The sequence below is a fragment of the Oncorhynchus gorbuscha genome, linkage group LG13 (genome assembly GCF_021184085.1).
Source record: "Oncorhynchus gorbuscha isolate QuinsamMale2020 ecotype Even-year linkage group LG13, OgorEven_v1.0, whole genome shotgun sequence".
Classification (NCBI taxonomy): Eukaryota; Metazoa; Chordata; class Actinopteri; order Salmoniformes; family Salmonidae; genus Oncorhynchus; species Oncorhynchus gorbuscha.
In genome coordinates this window covers 83,676,526-83,692,130 of record NC_060185.1, presented here as the reverse complement: position 1 = coordinate 83,692,130, position 15,605 = coordinate 83,676,526, and the positions used below count along the sequence as shown (strand labels likewise).

The 15,605-nt window shown below is 46.1% G+C and overlaps 2 protein-coding genes across 2 annotated transcripts; both read right to left on the bottom strand.

The window, feature by feature from the left end:
• Positions 1-21: 21 nt before the first annotated feature.
• On the bottom strand, positions 22-5,687 carry LOC123993616 (RDS/peripherin-like protein xRDS35). Its single transcript, XM_046295959.1, has 6 exons — positions 4,834-5,687; positions 3,061-3,303; positions 2,573-2,760; positions 1,668-1,914; positions 1,364-1,525; positions 22-805 (listed from the first exon to the last, which is right to left on the bottom strand). The coding sequence occupies exons 1-6, from the start codon at positions 4,981-4,983 to the stop codon at positions 743-745; spliced, it is 1,053 nt and encodes a 350-aa protein (XP_046151915.1). The 5' UTR covers positions 4,984-5,687; the 3' UTR covers positions 22-742.
• Positions 5,688-7,091: 1,404 nt separating this feature from the next.
• On the bottom strand, positions 7,092-13,151 carry LOC123992376. The gene is made up of 7 exons (XM_046293519.1): positions 12,533-13,151; positions 10,822-12,394; positions 9,271-9,299; positions 8,786-8,914; positions 8,599-8,665; positions 7,965-8,072; positions 7,092-7,757 (listed from the first exon to the last, which is right to left on the bottom strand). The coding sequence occupies exons 1-7, from the start codon at positions 12,826-12,828 to the stop codon at positions 7,092-7,094; spliced, it is 2,868 nt and encodes a 955-aa protein (XP_046149475.1). The 5' UTR covers positions 12,829-13,151.
• Positions 13,152-15,605: the final 2,454 nt, after the last annotated feature.

The window sequence follows — 15,605 nt, the reverse complement described above, 5'->3', positions numbered from 1 at the left end:
AAAAAGACTCAACTCCGCAAATCCATTAAAAGCAACTAACTTTAATATATTCAATGCCAGATGCCAACTTCACATGTTACTTAGCAGTGCGTTAACAAACTCTATAGCCAGGCCAGTATTCAATTGACTGTAGACCTTCTTCACACTGGGTGAATGTTTGTATTATTACGTTATTACCTGTGTGTTTTAGATTTTGTCTGATTCAAATCAAAGATCAGAACATCAGTTTACTTTCGTGTGTGTGATTTTTCATTTACTCATGTACCAGTATGTGAATATTGTTTTTGAATATTTACAAAATGTATGTGTGTCTTCTCGGGTGCTTTTCAGTGGTTTGACTTTGTTTGTTCTTGACCACATGAACCATCACCCTCCCCCCGCAATACTTGAAGTATTGTCCATCAGGAGCAACAGGACACAACATTGTCTCAAAGATTATCATTCCTAATTCTGTCAAGTAAAAAAAAAAAACTATGGATTGTTAGATCTTGTCATGTCTAGTCTGTGCGGAGCATGATAAAATAAGATGAATGATAAGATACGATTCCCTATGTATTTTAGTGCTCATCCATTGTTGCAGTATAAATCAAGCCAAAAAGATCAGTGCCTGTGTCAAACCCAACACAGAGCGCTAGCTAGCCAAACATTAGCCTGGTCACAGGCAAGACCATCATGAGGTCACATGACAATACAGCCTCACTCCCCTTCTCAAACCCATATATTGTTACATATTATCTTTCATCTAGCTGGACGTGGCTGCCTTCTCGCCGTCCGCCCCAGCTTCTGCCTCGTCACCTGCCTCCACCTGTATTGATAAAGAGACGGGACACGTTAGTGAGATACAACCAAATGCATTACCCAAAGCATTGCGGGTACTGTAGTACATCATACAACACTGACGGTCTGATCAGGAGGATGTATTGTTACAGAATGTTAATATATAAATGTTTTGTGTAGGACAGGTACAGATGTAGGATCTTCATTTTATTACTCTTTTGTTGCTGAGAATTTTCCTGCACGGCAGGAAATGCAACCTTGTGGTGTATTTGAGTTTTAAAAAGGCTTCTAAAGTTTGTAATTTCCACTTTGAAATTTCAGACTTGATTTGCGAAAAATGTATCAACCCCTACAAAAAATGTCCATTAATTATAATCTACATAATCATTTACATTTCCTATTGCTGCAGGATTATTCTCCTGCTGTAGCAAACTGGCTCAAATTTAGATCATAAATTTGTATGATTGGTCAGTCAGATCCAATAGGGGCATTCTTTTAATCTCTGTTTATTCTCCTTCTATCTGCAACATTTAGCGCGCTCCCCTGACATGTTTCACAGAGCATTATGGGTACTGTAGTTCACTACCTGTCCGAACTGCAGCAGTTTGAACACAGTGGTCTTGACATCCATCAGGGTCTCCTTAACCCCCTTCGCCAGGATGTAGCCCTCGCTGTCAGCTTCGGGGTTCTCCGGGTCCACGCCCTCCAGAGACGTGTGCAGGTACCGCAGGCTCACCAACACTGATATCTGTGGAGATGATGTTACAGGGGTCAAGGTTCAACTCAAAGCCAAGGTTACAAAATGTATATCTAAAGCCACCTTATCACAGGGGTAGAGGTTGATGGTAACAAAATCACCAATGAAAACTACTGTTTGTGCATATGTATACCTGCACGGAGATGACCGACAGAATCCCGGGGCCGATGGTGTTCATGAGGCCCATGTAGTAGTCGACCAGCGCCTGTCTGCAGCCGCGGGTGTACAGGTTCAGCTCCTCACTCTGGTGCTCATAGTTGTAGTGGGCAGTGTTGTCAGTCAGGTGGTTCTGGAGACAGGGCCGAGGGGAGCCGGGGTTACAGCAGCTGAAGGGGACTCCATCCATCAGGTAACGACCGTCCACGTTGCTACGCACACGACTGGAGAGGAGTTAACGGTTTGATTGAGCGTTTTCCTTGTACATTTTCTACCTTACATAAATGACACTGGCTTTAATGATGGATGACACATCTATGAGATGGCACTTGGAGACATGGTGTATGGAAATCACATGTGAGTCATCATCACCTCAGATAAGTCAGACAACTATGGTTAGTGGGCTTCACCTCATCTCCACCCCCCCCCCTCTCTCACTCCTCCTCCCCCTCTCTCCCCCTTCCATCCCTCTGTCCCCCCTCGCACTCTCACTGTCCCCCTCTTGCACTCCCTTTCCTCCTCCCACATCCCCCTCTCGCACTCCCCCTCTCCCTCACCTCCTCCCCCGTCTCCCTTCCCTCCATCCATCCCACCTCTCTCTCACTCCCTCTCCTCCACCCCCTACTCCACCTCCCCTTACTCCCTGTCCTCCTCCCCCTCTTTCCTCACTCCTTATCCTCCCCCTCCATCCCCCTTTCTCTCTCTCCCTCCATCCCACCCCTCCATTCCCCTCTCTCCCCCTTCATCCCCCTCTCTCCTCCTCCCATCCTCCTCCATCCCCCTCTCTCCAACTCCATTCCCCTCTCTCCCCTTTCCATCCCACTCTCTACCCCCTCCATTCCTCCCCCTTCTATCCCCCTCTCCCCCTCCTCCATCTCTCACTCTTTGACTTCTTTAGAGGTGAAGTCCAGGTATCTGTTGCTGATCCACTGCACCTCGAACCAGTCCCTGTAGTTGGTGTTGCCACAGCAACGCAGTTCCATTTGCAGCCTGTCGATGGTCTCCTTCTGGAAACAGCGGCCCGGGACGTCCGTGTCCCGGTAGAACCGGATACCGTTCCTCAGGCCCACCTGGGATTGGACAGAAATGATGTCATAAAAAGACCAGGAAGTACTCATGGGAGCCAAGCTTTGTTCTCAATTAATCTTTCCTGGAGTCCTCAGTTCTTATGTCCTTGCCTTCTTCTCAAAACGAATTGAAGAGGGTTGGGGGGACCGTGACCTTTTCCTCCAATACGGTTGTGGCGCAGGCGAGGAGATAGGATGCGAGGAATCACAGAAAGACTAATTGAGATAGGACCCGAGTATTGTCATTATGTTATTCGGCATTTACTGTCTCATCCTTCTTCATCCCATCCCAGAGGCCCTTACCTTGAGTGACTCCTCGAGGTGTCCCTGCAGGGCATAGCTGAGCACCACAGCAGACAGCAACCAGACACACACCATCCAGGCCAGGCCGTACCAGGGCAGCAGGAAGGGCTTCCAGGGAGGGAATCGGGCAGAGTCCAGGGAGTCCTGACACACCCGCCCAGCAAACAGGTTGATCCCCATGGTTACCAAGCCCACCAGCATCAAGATGTTAGGCACCACGTGGATCTCTGTGTTGTCCATCACCTGGAGGGTCAAAGGTCAAACCTAGGGTCACTTTACTATACCAGTTATAACAAAGGCAATATACTAGTTACAACACAGTAATAAACTACATCTAAACAATCTATCTATGTTACATTACAGAGCTAAGCACCAGAAGATATGTTCTGCCATGTACCATTCTATGATGATGTTTCCATTTATGTACGTTCATCTAAGGCAATATGAGTCAGAGTCAGCACCCTACATAACTACTTCTAGTGCTCCACTATATCCACTTCAGTACTATGACACTGTAGGTAAAGTGCAATCAACTACATCATTTGTCTGTTTTTTCTGTTGTATTGGTGTTATTGAGTTCAGGAATGTTCTTTTTCAGTAACATTCATGTAACATGTAACAACTTGTCAGATCCAGAAAATCAATGAGCGTTGAAGCTCGGCGTTTGTCACCAGCGGAGGCACCGAAAAACAATGTTTCCTTTTTGAAAAGCCCCAGATTGAAGCCACCCGTAGTCAATGGTGCATTGGAGATACACTGTACCGGTGCACCCTACATATCTGAGTGATAGGTTACGGCTTCCAAAATGTCACAAGTGTGAAGCTTCGACCAACCCCTCTCCCTCCCTCCCTCCCCCTCCCTTCATACATACAATCCATACACAGCATGAGTCATGAACACAGCCACATACATACACACAACTACACACCAATATGCCCCCCTTACCCCCCCCCCCACACACACACACACACAGCCACCCACCAATACACCCCCCTTTCCCCCACACACAGCCACACACCAATACACCCCCCTTCCCCCCACACACAGCCACACACCAATACACCCCCTTTCCCCCCACACACAGCCACACACCAATACACCCCCTTCCCCCCACACACAGCCACCCACCAATACACCCCCTTTCCCCCCACACACAGCCACACACCAATACACCCCCTTCCCCACACACCAATACACCCCCCTTCCCCACACACCAATACACCCCCTTGGGGCGGCAGCGTAGCCTAGTGGTTAGAGCGTTGGACTAGTAACCGGAAGGTTGCAAGTTCAAACCCCCGAGCTGACAAGGTCTGTCGTTCTGCCCCTGAACAGGCAGTTAACCCACTGTTCCTAGGCCGTCATTGAAAATAAGAATTTGTTCTTAACTGACTTGCCTAGTTAAATAAAGGTTAAATAAAAAAATATATAAAAAAAATTCCCCACACACCAATACACCCCCCCCCTTCCCCACACATACACACAAAGCTTGTCCGAATTCAAGCCAACTGCATAATGACAGCCGAGTGTGAATGAAGCTTTGATAGGTGAAGGTGTGTGAGACAGACGCCACACTAAGAGATAACACAGTGGAACCAGCCAGGATAGACCACAGAAACAGTAGACACAGACAGTTGTGTGTGGTGTGTGTGCCGAGTGCCAGAAACGTGTGTGTGTCATGTGTGAAATACAACAGTTGTGTGTGTAATTTGCCATGTGTGAACAGGTGTGTGAGTGTTATAGTTTGTGTGTGTGTGTTATAGTTCCAGCCAGTACCTCTGCCCTGCGGAGCAGCTCGGTCTTGAGGTACACTCCCAGGGAGAAGGTGAAGGCCCCAGCCAGCACGGCCAGCCAGGACAGCAGCCACAGACCCTGGGCCAGACGCACACGCCTCTGCAAGGGGAACTGCAGCTTCAGCAGCACCATGGCTGGTGCTCACAACAACCAACACAGTACACAGAGAGAGAAAGCGCGAGAGGATAGAGAAAAGGACAGAAGGAGGAGATGTTGAGATAATCAAGTAGAGAGAGATAGCAGTGAAGGATGACGAAAGAATATTGGTAGGTTCAAAGAAGGAAAGTTCTGGGCAAAAAAATAAGGTGGACTACTGCAATTCATAGGAGTAGGTTATGCGAAGGTTGTTGTATTAGACAGACAGGTACGGCTTGGCCTTTCCAGGGTGCGTTGGTGAGTTATTATCAGGTTGATCTCCTGTAAGTTGTTCCTGTGGGCTGAGATAAGAAGGGAGACCTGTCTGATGTTGAAGGACAGGTTCAGGTTGGGACGATAATCCAAAACTTTCACGTAGAAAGGAAAATATTAGGAATCTCCGTAGTAATCCAATTGAAGTTGTGAGACAAAAACTGAAGGCCAAGAAAATAATGAATCTAATAGATATTTGATAATCCACGTCCTTTTTTGACAGCAAAACTATAATCCTTCAAATCATCAGGTTATGGTTGCACCACGACAGTGACTCTTCGATTCACACAATAACTGACGATGACAACCCCAGTTTGTTTTGGATGGAACCCCTCTGGTGTGGTCTGTGAGTGGTCAAGGTGCATCCTTAAATTCCTGCTGTGGCCATGGTGGAGGACACGAACTGGCCAATGTCGATTGTACAGTATGGATATGGTAATCCCCCATCATAGTCCTTGGGATCCTATTAGGAGAGGAGCACCAATAGGAAAGCAGGCCAGTGTCTGATCAGCAAACCTGTTCTGGACCTACAGGTTGGATTTGACGGGTAGACTCACAGGGAGTTGAGACAGAGGATTGGGAGGGGGGGCAGGGCTATATTTTATACAGGTAGATAGAGAGAGATGGATAAACGCTTACAGGCCGAGGGACTGGTGGAGAGCGATATACATACACTGAACAAAATTAAAGTGTTTCATGAGCTGAAGAAAAAAAATCCCAGAAATGTTCCATATGCACAAAAGGCTTATTTCTCTCAAATGTTGTGCTGAGGCGTATTTCTGTCTATAATAAAGCCCTTTTCTAAGAAAAAACGAATTCTGATTGGCTGGGGCTGGCTCCCCAGGGGGTGTGGCTGCACCTCTGCCCAGTCATGTGAATGCCATAGATTAGGGCCTAATGAATTTCTTTAAATTGACTAAATTTCCTTATATGACCTGTAATTTAGTAAACTCTTTGAAATTGTTGCATGTTGCGTTTATATTTTTGTTCAGCGTAGGTTAGAATAGGAGAGAGAGTGGTGGCTTAACACCGGAAGTGGGTCATGTTCAGTAAAGACAAATCAAGAAACCTTGTCAGACATCTTTAGAATCAGTCCTTTTATTGATCTACAACATGAAATGTATTTGGGGAGGATGACAGCAACTTTATTCAGTTTTAGCTAAGAGAGTTTATTAGGATGTACAGCATAGCATTCATAAGTAGGGCCCTGTGTTTTGGACAATCATGTCACATGACCTGGATTTGAACCTTTATTTAAAGCATTTTCATCAAACTGTCCACTGTTCTTTTTATGTCAGAGGGTGCAGCAGCATCCTCAGACAATTACTTTCATTGTTGGTGTAATTAATATCTCCGGATAAGGCTTAAAATAAAGGTTCAAATCTAGGTCATGCGACATGATAGCCCAAAACACAGTGGGTAGCAGCTGGATTGATGTTTTTCAGATATGAAGGTTACTTCATTGGCTTACTGGAACATACAAAATAGCGGTCATTGTTATAAAATAGAAAATTCTACTCACTGTCTAGACACGAACCAAAAACTATTTCAATTCTGCATCACTTCATAAGGGAAAGAAGGAACTGTATCACATTGTAAACTTTAATCAATTATTATATTCTGTGAGTATGCAAATGAGTTGTTTAAGTCTAATACTTTCTTTACCACTGCACAACAAGACATTTGGGAAGGAAGAATGTAATACTTACAATGCTATCACTCAAATGTATAGTGACATTTAGTTAGTCAGATAAATGCAGAACTACAGGCCTGAAACCATCACAATTTGAACAATCCTAGCCTATGCAAGATTAGATTACAATTACAGAAATTCACAGGTTCCTTTCACTCCGCCCCCCTCTCGTCAGTTCCTCCTCCTCCTCCCCGTTGGCCTTGTGCCCCCTTCCCCCACCTCCACTCCCATCCTCTGGGTGAGTCAGCTGGTGCAGGAAGTCATCTAAAACCCTCTGGGCCGTCAGATAGGACACATCAACAACAGCACCCTGCTTACTCTCAGCTGCTCTCCCTGCCTCTGCCACACACCCCTTGACAGCAGGCACACGGTAACCCTCCCCCCCTGTACCCAACTCCACCAGAGGGTAGGGGTTGGGAGGGGTGTCAGTGTGAGGTTGGTAGTTGGAAGGCCGGGGCTGTCTTTCTGCTTGGCTGGCAGCTAGCTTCTTATATATAGCCATACTGATGTCAGCGATTGAGAAAGGGGGACTCATCGAGCCAGAATCCTCATTTCCTGTCTGACCTATCACCCCAAAACCCTCCTCCTGCTTCCAGGGCATAAAAGCAGTGACCTTTTGTGGACCCGCCTCAAACTCCCTCAGTCCTATGCTTGACCAATCAGACGGCTTCTGCTCCAGTTTTGGAGCCGGTGATTCGATGTCTCCCGTAGATTGGCCGGTTTTCAAGGCGTTCTTCAGGAACTGCTTGACAGCGTCTCCAGAGTCAAAGTGCTTCTCTAGGAGCTCCTTGATCAGACAGGGAACCTGGAGGACAGCACAGACATCCTCTCAGTTCATACAATTACAACAGACACAGAGAAACCAGTAGAGGAGTTACAAGAAATGATCATGTAGGTAGCAATGAGCTGAACACGAGTTTAGGAGATTATGGATACAGTGTTTTAATGTAAGGCCACTATCAACTTTACAAAGAAAGTGTGGGTTTTGCACAGTAGATGGTGCTGTGCTCACATTGATGTTCTCCAGAGAGGCAATGGTGTCATTGGCCTTCTCCAGCTCTGTGCTGAGATGGGCGATGCGCTGCACCATATACTTCCTCTCAGAGCTAAGGCTCTCAGTCTGCAGGGATAAAACAGAGTACATGTTCACTACAGATGGTATAACAGTAGTACTAATTGTGCTCTAAGTCTTCAACAACTGAACAGAGGACATCAGTCAACACAACACTGTTTGTTGTAGAGGTAACAGAGCGGGAGAAGGATATTCAGAACAATGTATGTTTCTATGTCTCTCTCTCTCATGGACTTGGGAGAGGCAAAGGTCAAGAGCCATGCGCCCTCCGAAACACAACCCAGCCAAGCCACAATGCCAACTTAACCCAGAAGCCAGCCGCACCAATGTGTCGTAGAAAACATGTCAGCGCGCACTGCCCCCAGCCAGCCACAGGAGTTGCTAGTGCGTGATGGGACAAGGATATCCGGCCAAACCCTCCCCTTGTGCGGGTCTCCCGCTACAGAGCCCGGACTCAAACCCAGAATCTCTAGTGGCACAGCTAGCACTGCGATGCAGTGTCTTGCACCACTCGGGAGGCCACACTCTCGCTCTCTTTTGACTCTCCATCTTTCATGTTTGACCTGATTCTTACCGCTGAGTGCAGTTTCTCCCCCAGAAGGCTGTTGGTGTGCTGGGTACCTGTGTGTGTGTCCTGGAGCCTGCAGCAGAGAGAGACAGCATCATAAGCAGGGGTCTGGCTATGAATTCTGGGCCTATTTTGTACGCCCGTCCTCCTATAGCTCCTCCAATGCCGTCATCATATTATCATGAGCCCTGACCTCTTGAACTTCTCCTTCATGTGGCTAAGCTCCTCCCTGGCCCTGGCTAGCTCCACCTCCAGGCTCTCGATGCAGACCACTGTTTGCATCAGGTTCTGGTGCAGCTCAGCATTCTCCTCCTGCAGTGTCCTATTTACACACAGGAGGATCATGGGAGATGTAGTTTTCTTTTTAAAATGCAGTCACATTTCCTGAGGAGGCCATTCTAGCACATTAGATGCAGCTCATGTCAGCTTCTAGAGATTTCACATAGCCGAGGCAATCCAGACTGAACGCTGTGCGTTGTACCATTGTTACACACATTTTTCATACAGTTTATCTGAACATGTTCTTCATCCATCTTTACTGATGGAGGTGATGAGAGAGCGCTGGAAGCCATTAGTGCAATCCATATCCAGTGACATTTCCCAATCAGAAGCATGCTCTTTAGAGTGCATCGATAAACAGAGAGGAGAGGAGGAGAAGAAGGAAAAAATCACACTCACTGGAGTTCGCCTATGTCATCCGTCAAGGCCTGTGGAGAGAGACAGCAAAAGAGAAGATTAAAGATAACTCTCATTGATTTTCTAATTTAATAACTTTTAATACAGTTCTTTCTATTAGTTGTATTAGTAATGTTATTATCAACTTTTTTTTCTTTGACTATTATTTGACTCATTACTATACACATCACTCACTTTTGATATTGTTACTATAAGCTTTGAAATTGTACAGTGCAGTTTCTTCACTTGCTAATAAAGTTTCATAAACTGAATTGAATGTTTTTTGGACCGAGATGAAAATGACAGAGAGAATAATAGGGACATAACAGGGCGAAAGGGATTGTTTATTGAACTTGAGTTCATACGCTCCAAGAAAAGCTATGGATTGTGTGTCAGATATGGATCAGTGACGTTAATAGAGCCAGAGCCACAGCAGGGTTACTCTGGTCCTCTCTGTGCTATTTGGCCCTCCCTGTGCTAGCTGGTCCTCTCTGTGCTAGCTGGTCCTCTCTGTGTTAGCTGGTCCTCTCTGTGCTAGTTGGCCCTCCCTGTGCTAGCTGGTCCTCTCTGTGCTAGCTGGTCCTCTCTGTGCTAGCTGGCCCTCTCTGTGCCAACTGGCCCTCTCTGTGCCAACTGGCACTCTCTGTGCTAAATGAACCTCTCTGTGCTAGCTGTCCCTCTCTGTACTAGCTGGTCCTCTCTGTGCTAGCTGGCCCTTTCGCATTGGGTAGCGTGTTATTCCAAATGCAACAAAACGCCTATAAAGGTTACTTTATGTGGACAAGCGTCACGGACAGAGGATGACGCTTGAGTTCTCCTTATATAACTGCTACTTTGTGGTTTAGGACACTAACTGACACTCCCTGTGTGGTTTGAATCACTTTGAGAAAAACAATTATTTTACTAGGCAAGTCAGTTATTAAGAACAAATTCTTATTTTCAATGACGGCCTAGGAACAGTGGGTTAACTGCCTGTTCAGGGGCAGAACGACAAATTTGTACCTTGTCAGGTCAGGGATTTGAACTTGCAATCCTTCCGGTTACTAGCCCAGCGCTCTAAACACTAAGCTACCCTGCCGCCCCATTAATGAAATAAACAACATTGGGACAAATCCTACTTGGGTATCACAACGACATCAATGCATGATTTACCTATCTCTACAGTTAGGACCTACTTTCTATAGTATGATTTACCTAACTCCACAGTAAGGACCTACTATCTATAGTATGTATTTAGACTCTCTGACTCCATCGGCATACAGATGTAGGATCTTAATTTGATCACTCTTTTGTCGCTGAGAATTTTCCTGCAGAGCAGGAAATACAAACGTGTGGTGTATTTAAGTTTTTCAAAGGCTTCTAAAGTTAGACATTTTTACTTTGAAATTTCAGACTTGATTTGCCTTAACGAGAAATGTATCAACCCCTACAAAAATGTCCATGAATTGTAATCTACATAAGAAATGTCCATTTACTGCAGGATTATTTTCCTCCTGTAGCAAACTTGCACAAATTAAGACCCTACATCTGAAGTTGACATCCGTTATTTTTCACCCTATATGAAGTAGGACACCAGCGGTAGGTTGACTGGCTGTGGCGGTCATTCTGCTCAGAGTTGGGGCTGGCCGTGTCTTGTTCTCTGTTCCGGGATGAGTCCGACTTGCTGAAGGGAGACTCCGACTTTGGCCCTTGTACTGGAGGAGGGGAATGTGTGTGGATCAGGGCGTGATGGGGTAGCTGGGGCTGCTGGGTGTGTGGAGATGAAGGTGGGCTATGGCTGGGCCTGTGGCTCTGATCAAGGTGTTTGTAGCTCCGGTGTTTGTGATGGCTGGGCTCAGGGCTGGAGCTGACAGTGCCATCTGTAAGAAGCGGGCCATACCGCCCATGCCTATTACCAACAGGACCCTGGAAGTCAGGCAGGGAAGCTGGTTCGTCTTCATAGCCAGCTGGTGGGTGGGGCGGGTAGGGTTGGCTGGAGTGGAGGGTTGGGGGGCTGCCTAGACGAGGAGTGTGGTTCTTGCTTTCATACCCAAACTTTGCAGGGAGAGATATTTTCTGTGACCGTGCGTCAGAGGCATTCCTCAGTTTCCTAGGCAGAGCCTGCGGTTTAGTAGCCGGCTCCCTCTCTTCCCCCTGCCCATCTCCCAGCTTTTTCGAGGGAAGCTGGGGCTGACTTTTCGGTTGAGATTTGGGGGAAGCTGGGGCTTTGGCTGGACCCGGTCCTACGGTCTCGACAGGGACCCCCAGAGTATTGAGACGGGCGGGGCTGATGACCTGTTTAGTGATCTCATCCAGGAAGGCAGAGAACTGTATCTTCCCCTTCACCATGCTCTGCCTGGCTGCATCCTTCAGAGCATCCACATCCTGCTTCCCCTTGGGCCCTGTCACCTTGCCTGCCACCCGGGGGGACAGCACCTCCATGGACTTGGCCTTGCGGATGTCCCGTGGCGCCTCCTTGTTTTTCAGGATGCCTTTACTGGGGAGCTGGATAAAAGACACCGCCCTCTTCGGCCCAGCCAAGACCTCTTCACTGAAGGCCAGGCTCCGGCTCAGGCTGGCTGTCTTGTAGAGGGATCCGTGCTTCAGGTGTGGGGGTGTCCGTACTTTCCCTTTGTCAGTTCCTGTGTTCTGCAGCAGCCCCTCTTCACTGCGGCTGTGGCCTCGGTTTAGCTCGGAGTAGCTGGACTCTTGTCCTCCCCTCCCCAGGGCCCGAGGATGGGTCCCAGGACTGCCTCCTCCGTGAATTCGCCCCTGTTTGACAGTGGCAGACACCTGCAGCTCGCTGTCGTCATCACGGAACTGTCGTCCTCCCGCAATGTTGGAGCAGGACATGGTATGCTGCGGCCGGCTGACGTGCTTCATGGAGAACTTGTCGTCAATGCCAGCCTCAGAGGACCATTCGGTGGAAGAGTCGGGGGGGGAAGATGAGAGGGAGGAGGAAGATGCTCTGGAGAGGGTGACGGTGGTGTGGTGGTCCGACATCTCGTCATCGTGATGAAGGTGCTGAGGATGGTGATGGTGGCGTCTAAGGGGTTGCTCCTGGTCATCTTGGAGATGGTTACCATGGGTATGGTGGTGACCGTGGCTTTCACTGCTGCGTCTATCATTGTCCCGTAACCTGCTGTAGCTGATATTGAGAGATTAAGTAGTAATGATGTATTCATTCAATAACCACACTCAATTATAGTCTTCATCAAATGTGCATTCCTCATAACTGTTTAAAAAAGGAAACTTTAATAAAAGAGAAACTCAATAATGATCCTACCTGTGTGTCTCCCTTTCTTGATCCCGGTGCTGGTGGCAATGATCGGGGTTGTGATGGAAGTGCTTCCCTGGTTTCATCCCACCTGGAGAAGGACTATGAACAGGAGTGAAAAACTTCTCCATCATTTGTCTCTTCCCTGCAGGGAGGTCGTCGATGCCCTCCTGATGTCTCTCCTGTAAAACATAGTGTTGATCAGCTTCTGCTCTCTGTCTGGGGCTGCGGTCCCTGTCCCTGTGCCCGTCTGATGGTAACCTCTTGGGTCTAACTGCTCCCTGTCTGTCAGCCTCAGAGATCATAGCTCCAGAAGATGAACAACCATCACTCTGTCAGCTGGTTACCAGTATTACTTATGTTCTGTATGAATGAGCAATTAATACGAAATCCTTCAAGATATGTGCACCACAAATGCCTACATTTCCAAAATGGGTCTAATTTAAAAGAAAATCTGAAATGTTTCCAAATATCTAACCCAACGCTGTTTCTGCTGAAAGAGGAAAGTAATTATCTCAATGAAGTATCCAGCGGTAAAGTTATTCTGGACAGTTTATCAGCCTCTCATCTTGGTGCTATCCATCTGTCTCCCTCACCCTCCAACTCTAGTATAGCTGCGTGACAGTGGAAGAAATATGCCACATCCCTGACCCAACGTCAGTCAAACTGCATCGAATCCTGATGTAGTGGTGTTTCATCGAACCAATTGAAAGCGCGAGACAGACAATTGTCCTTGTGAATGCAGAACCGGATCGAACCGACACAGCTGGAACAAGAACATTAGTGCAGTTCATTTAGCCTATTGCTCTGGATTATTGATATAAATTTGGGGTTACCCTTGGCCTCTAGCGGCGCACTTACAGGCCTATTATCATTGATGATTATGGATTATATGTAGGCCTTGACCCCCAGTTTCACTACAGTCAGTCTGAGAGTAAGGTAGGGCTTGTCAAACATGAAACACATGCAGCCTAGGGGCCATTTTGTAGCCTGCCATCTGGTTGAATGTGGGCCCAGACTTGTACTCCCAACTCCAGCTGCCTAATAGAAGTGAATTCACATGTAATTCTGTTGAGGCCGACACTATACCGTGACAATAGGCTACTAAATAGAGGCATGTAAATCAACTTTTTGTTTGCCAATGTTTGGCCCTACAGACCATTATGTTTTACAAATGGCCCCCCAAATTACTTTGACACCCTTGATGTCAGACCTATCAATTTAAAACTCACGCATCATCAATGACCATTCAATGCAAATTTGCGGTAACAATTGTTTGTTTGTGTGACTCACACCCATGCCTAACAGGGACTAGTCATTATCTATATGCAAATAAGGTGGAAACTGAAACAGCTTATTTACCACATTTGTTAACTAAACAAAGCCTAAACAAAAGCTTTAAAAAGTCAAAAATATATCCTGTTTAAACCCCCACCAGACAAGACATGGTTACATTGAATCTTTTCAGTTTATGATGAAATGCTTAAACTACCAACGTCCAGAGGACAGAACTACACTCCCTACTCTCCCCGATCAATAGATTAGTTGCCTAAGAGAGCAGGCTGCCCAGTCCTCTAAAAATGAAAACACAATGACTGATAGTGTTTTTCGCCTGGAGCGACTGATAGATTGTGTCATTAAAAATGTACATGTTCAGTCACAACCCAGTATGTTGTATTGTGTGTGTGTGTGTGTGTGTGTGTGTGTGTGTGTGTGTGTGTGTGTGTGTGTGTGTGTGTGTGTGTGTGTGTGTGTGTGTGTGTGTGTGTGTGTGTGTGTGTGTGTGTGTGTGTGTGCTTTTTGTATTTGGGTGTACTAGATTGTGTGATGTATGTCTTGTTTGACATGTGCTATAATAGGCTAGGCCGTTGTTCTTTTCTATGTAGGCTACACTCTTAGTAAAAAAGTTTCCAAAAAGGATTCTTTGGCTGTCCCCTTAGGAGAAGAGAAGCCTTTTTAGTTCCAGGTGGAACTCTTTTTGGTTCCATGTACAGTGCCTTCAGAAAGTATTCATACCCCTTGACTTACTCCACATATTGTTGTGTTACAGCCTGAATTCAAAATGGATGAAATTGATTGTCAATACCCCATAATGATAAAGTGAACACTTGTTTTTAGAAATGTTTGCAAAGGTATGTATTGTATTGAAAATTAAATACAGAAATACAGTTACATAATTATTTACACCCTTGAGTCAATACATGTTAGAATCACCTTTGGCAGCGATCACAGCTGTGAGTCTTTCTGGGTAAATCTCCAAGAGCTTTGCACATCTGAATTGTACAATATTTGCACAATACAATTTTTTTAATTCTTTAAGCTCTGTCAAGTTGGTTGTTGATCAGTGCTAGACAGCCATTTAAGCTGATTCAAGTCAAAACTTTAACTAGGCCACTCAGGAACATTCAATGTTGTCTTGGTAAGCAACTCCAGTGTATATTTGGCCTTGTGTTTTATGTTATTGTCCTGCTGAAAGGTGAATTTGTCTCCCAGTGTATGTTGGTAAGCAGACTAACCCGATTTTCCTCTAGGATTTTGCCTGTGTTGAGTTCTATTCCGTTTCTAATTATCTCCCAAAAAACTCCCTAGTCCTTGCCGATGACAAGCATACCCATAACATGATGCAGCCACCACAATGCTTAAAAATAAGAAGAGTGGTACTCAGTGATGTGTTGTTTTGGATTTGCTCCAAACATAATGAGTTGTATTCCGGACATAAAGTTAATTTCTTGCCTCATTTTTTGCAGTTTTACTTTAGTGCCTTATTGCAAACAGGATGCATGTTTTGGAATATTTTATTCTGTACAGGCTTCCTTCTTTTCACTCTGTTATTTAGGTTAGTATTGTGGAGTAACACAATGTTGTTGATCCATCCTCAATTTTCTCCTATCACAGCCATTAAACTCTGTAACTGTAACTGGCCTCATGGTGAAATCCCTGAGCGGTTCCCTACCTCTCTGGCAATTGAGTTAGAAAGGACGCCTGTATCTTTGTAGTGACTGGGTGTATTGATACACCATCCAAAGTGTACTTACACTGAACACAAATATATAAAATATGCACAAAAAGGATATTTCTCTCT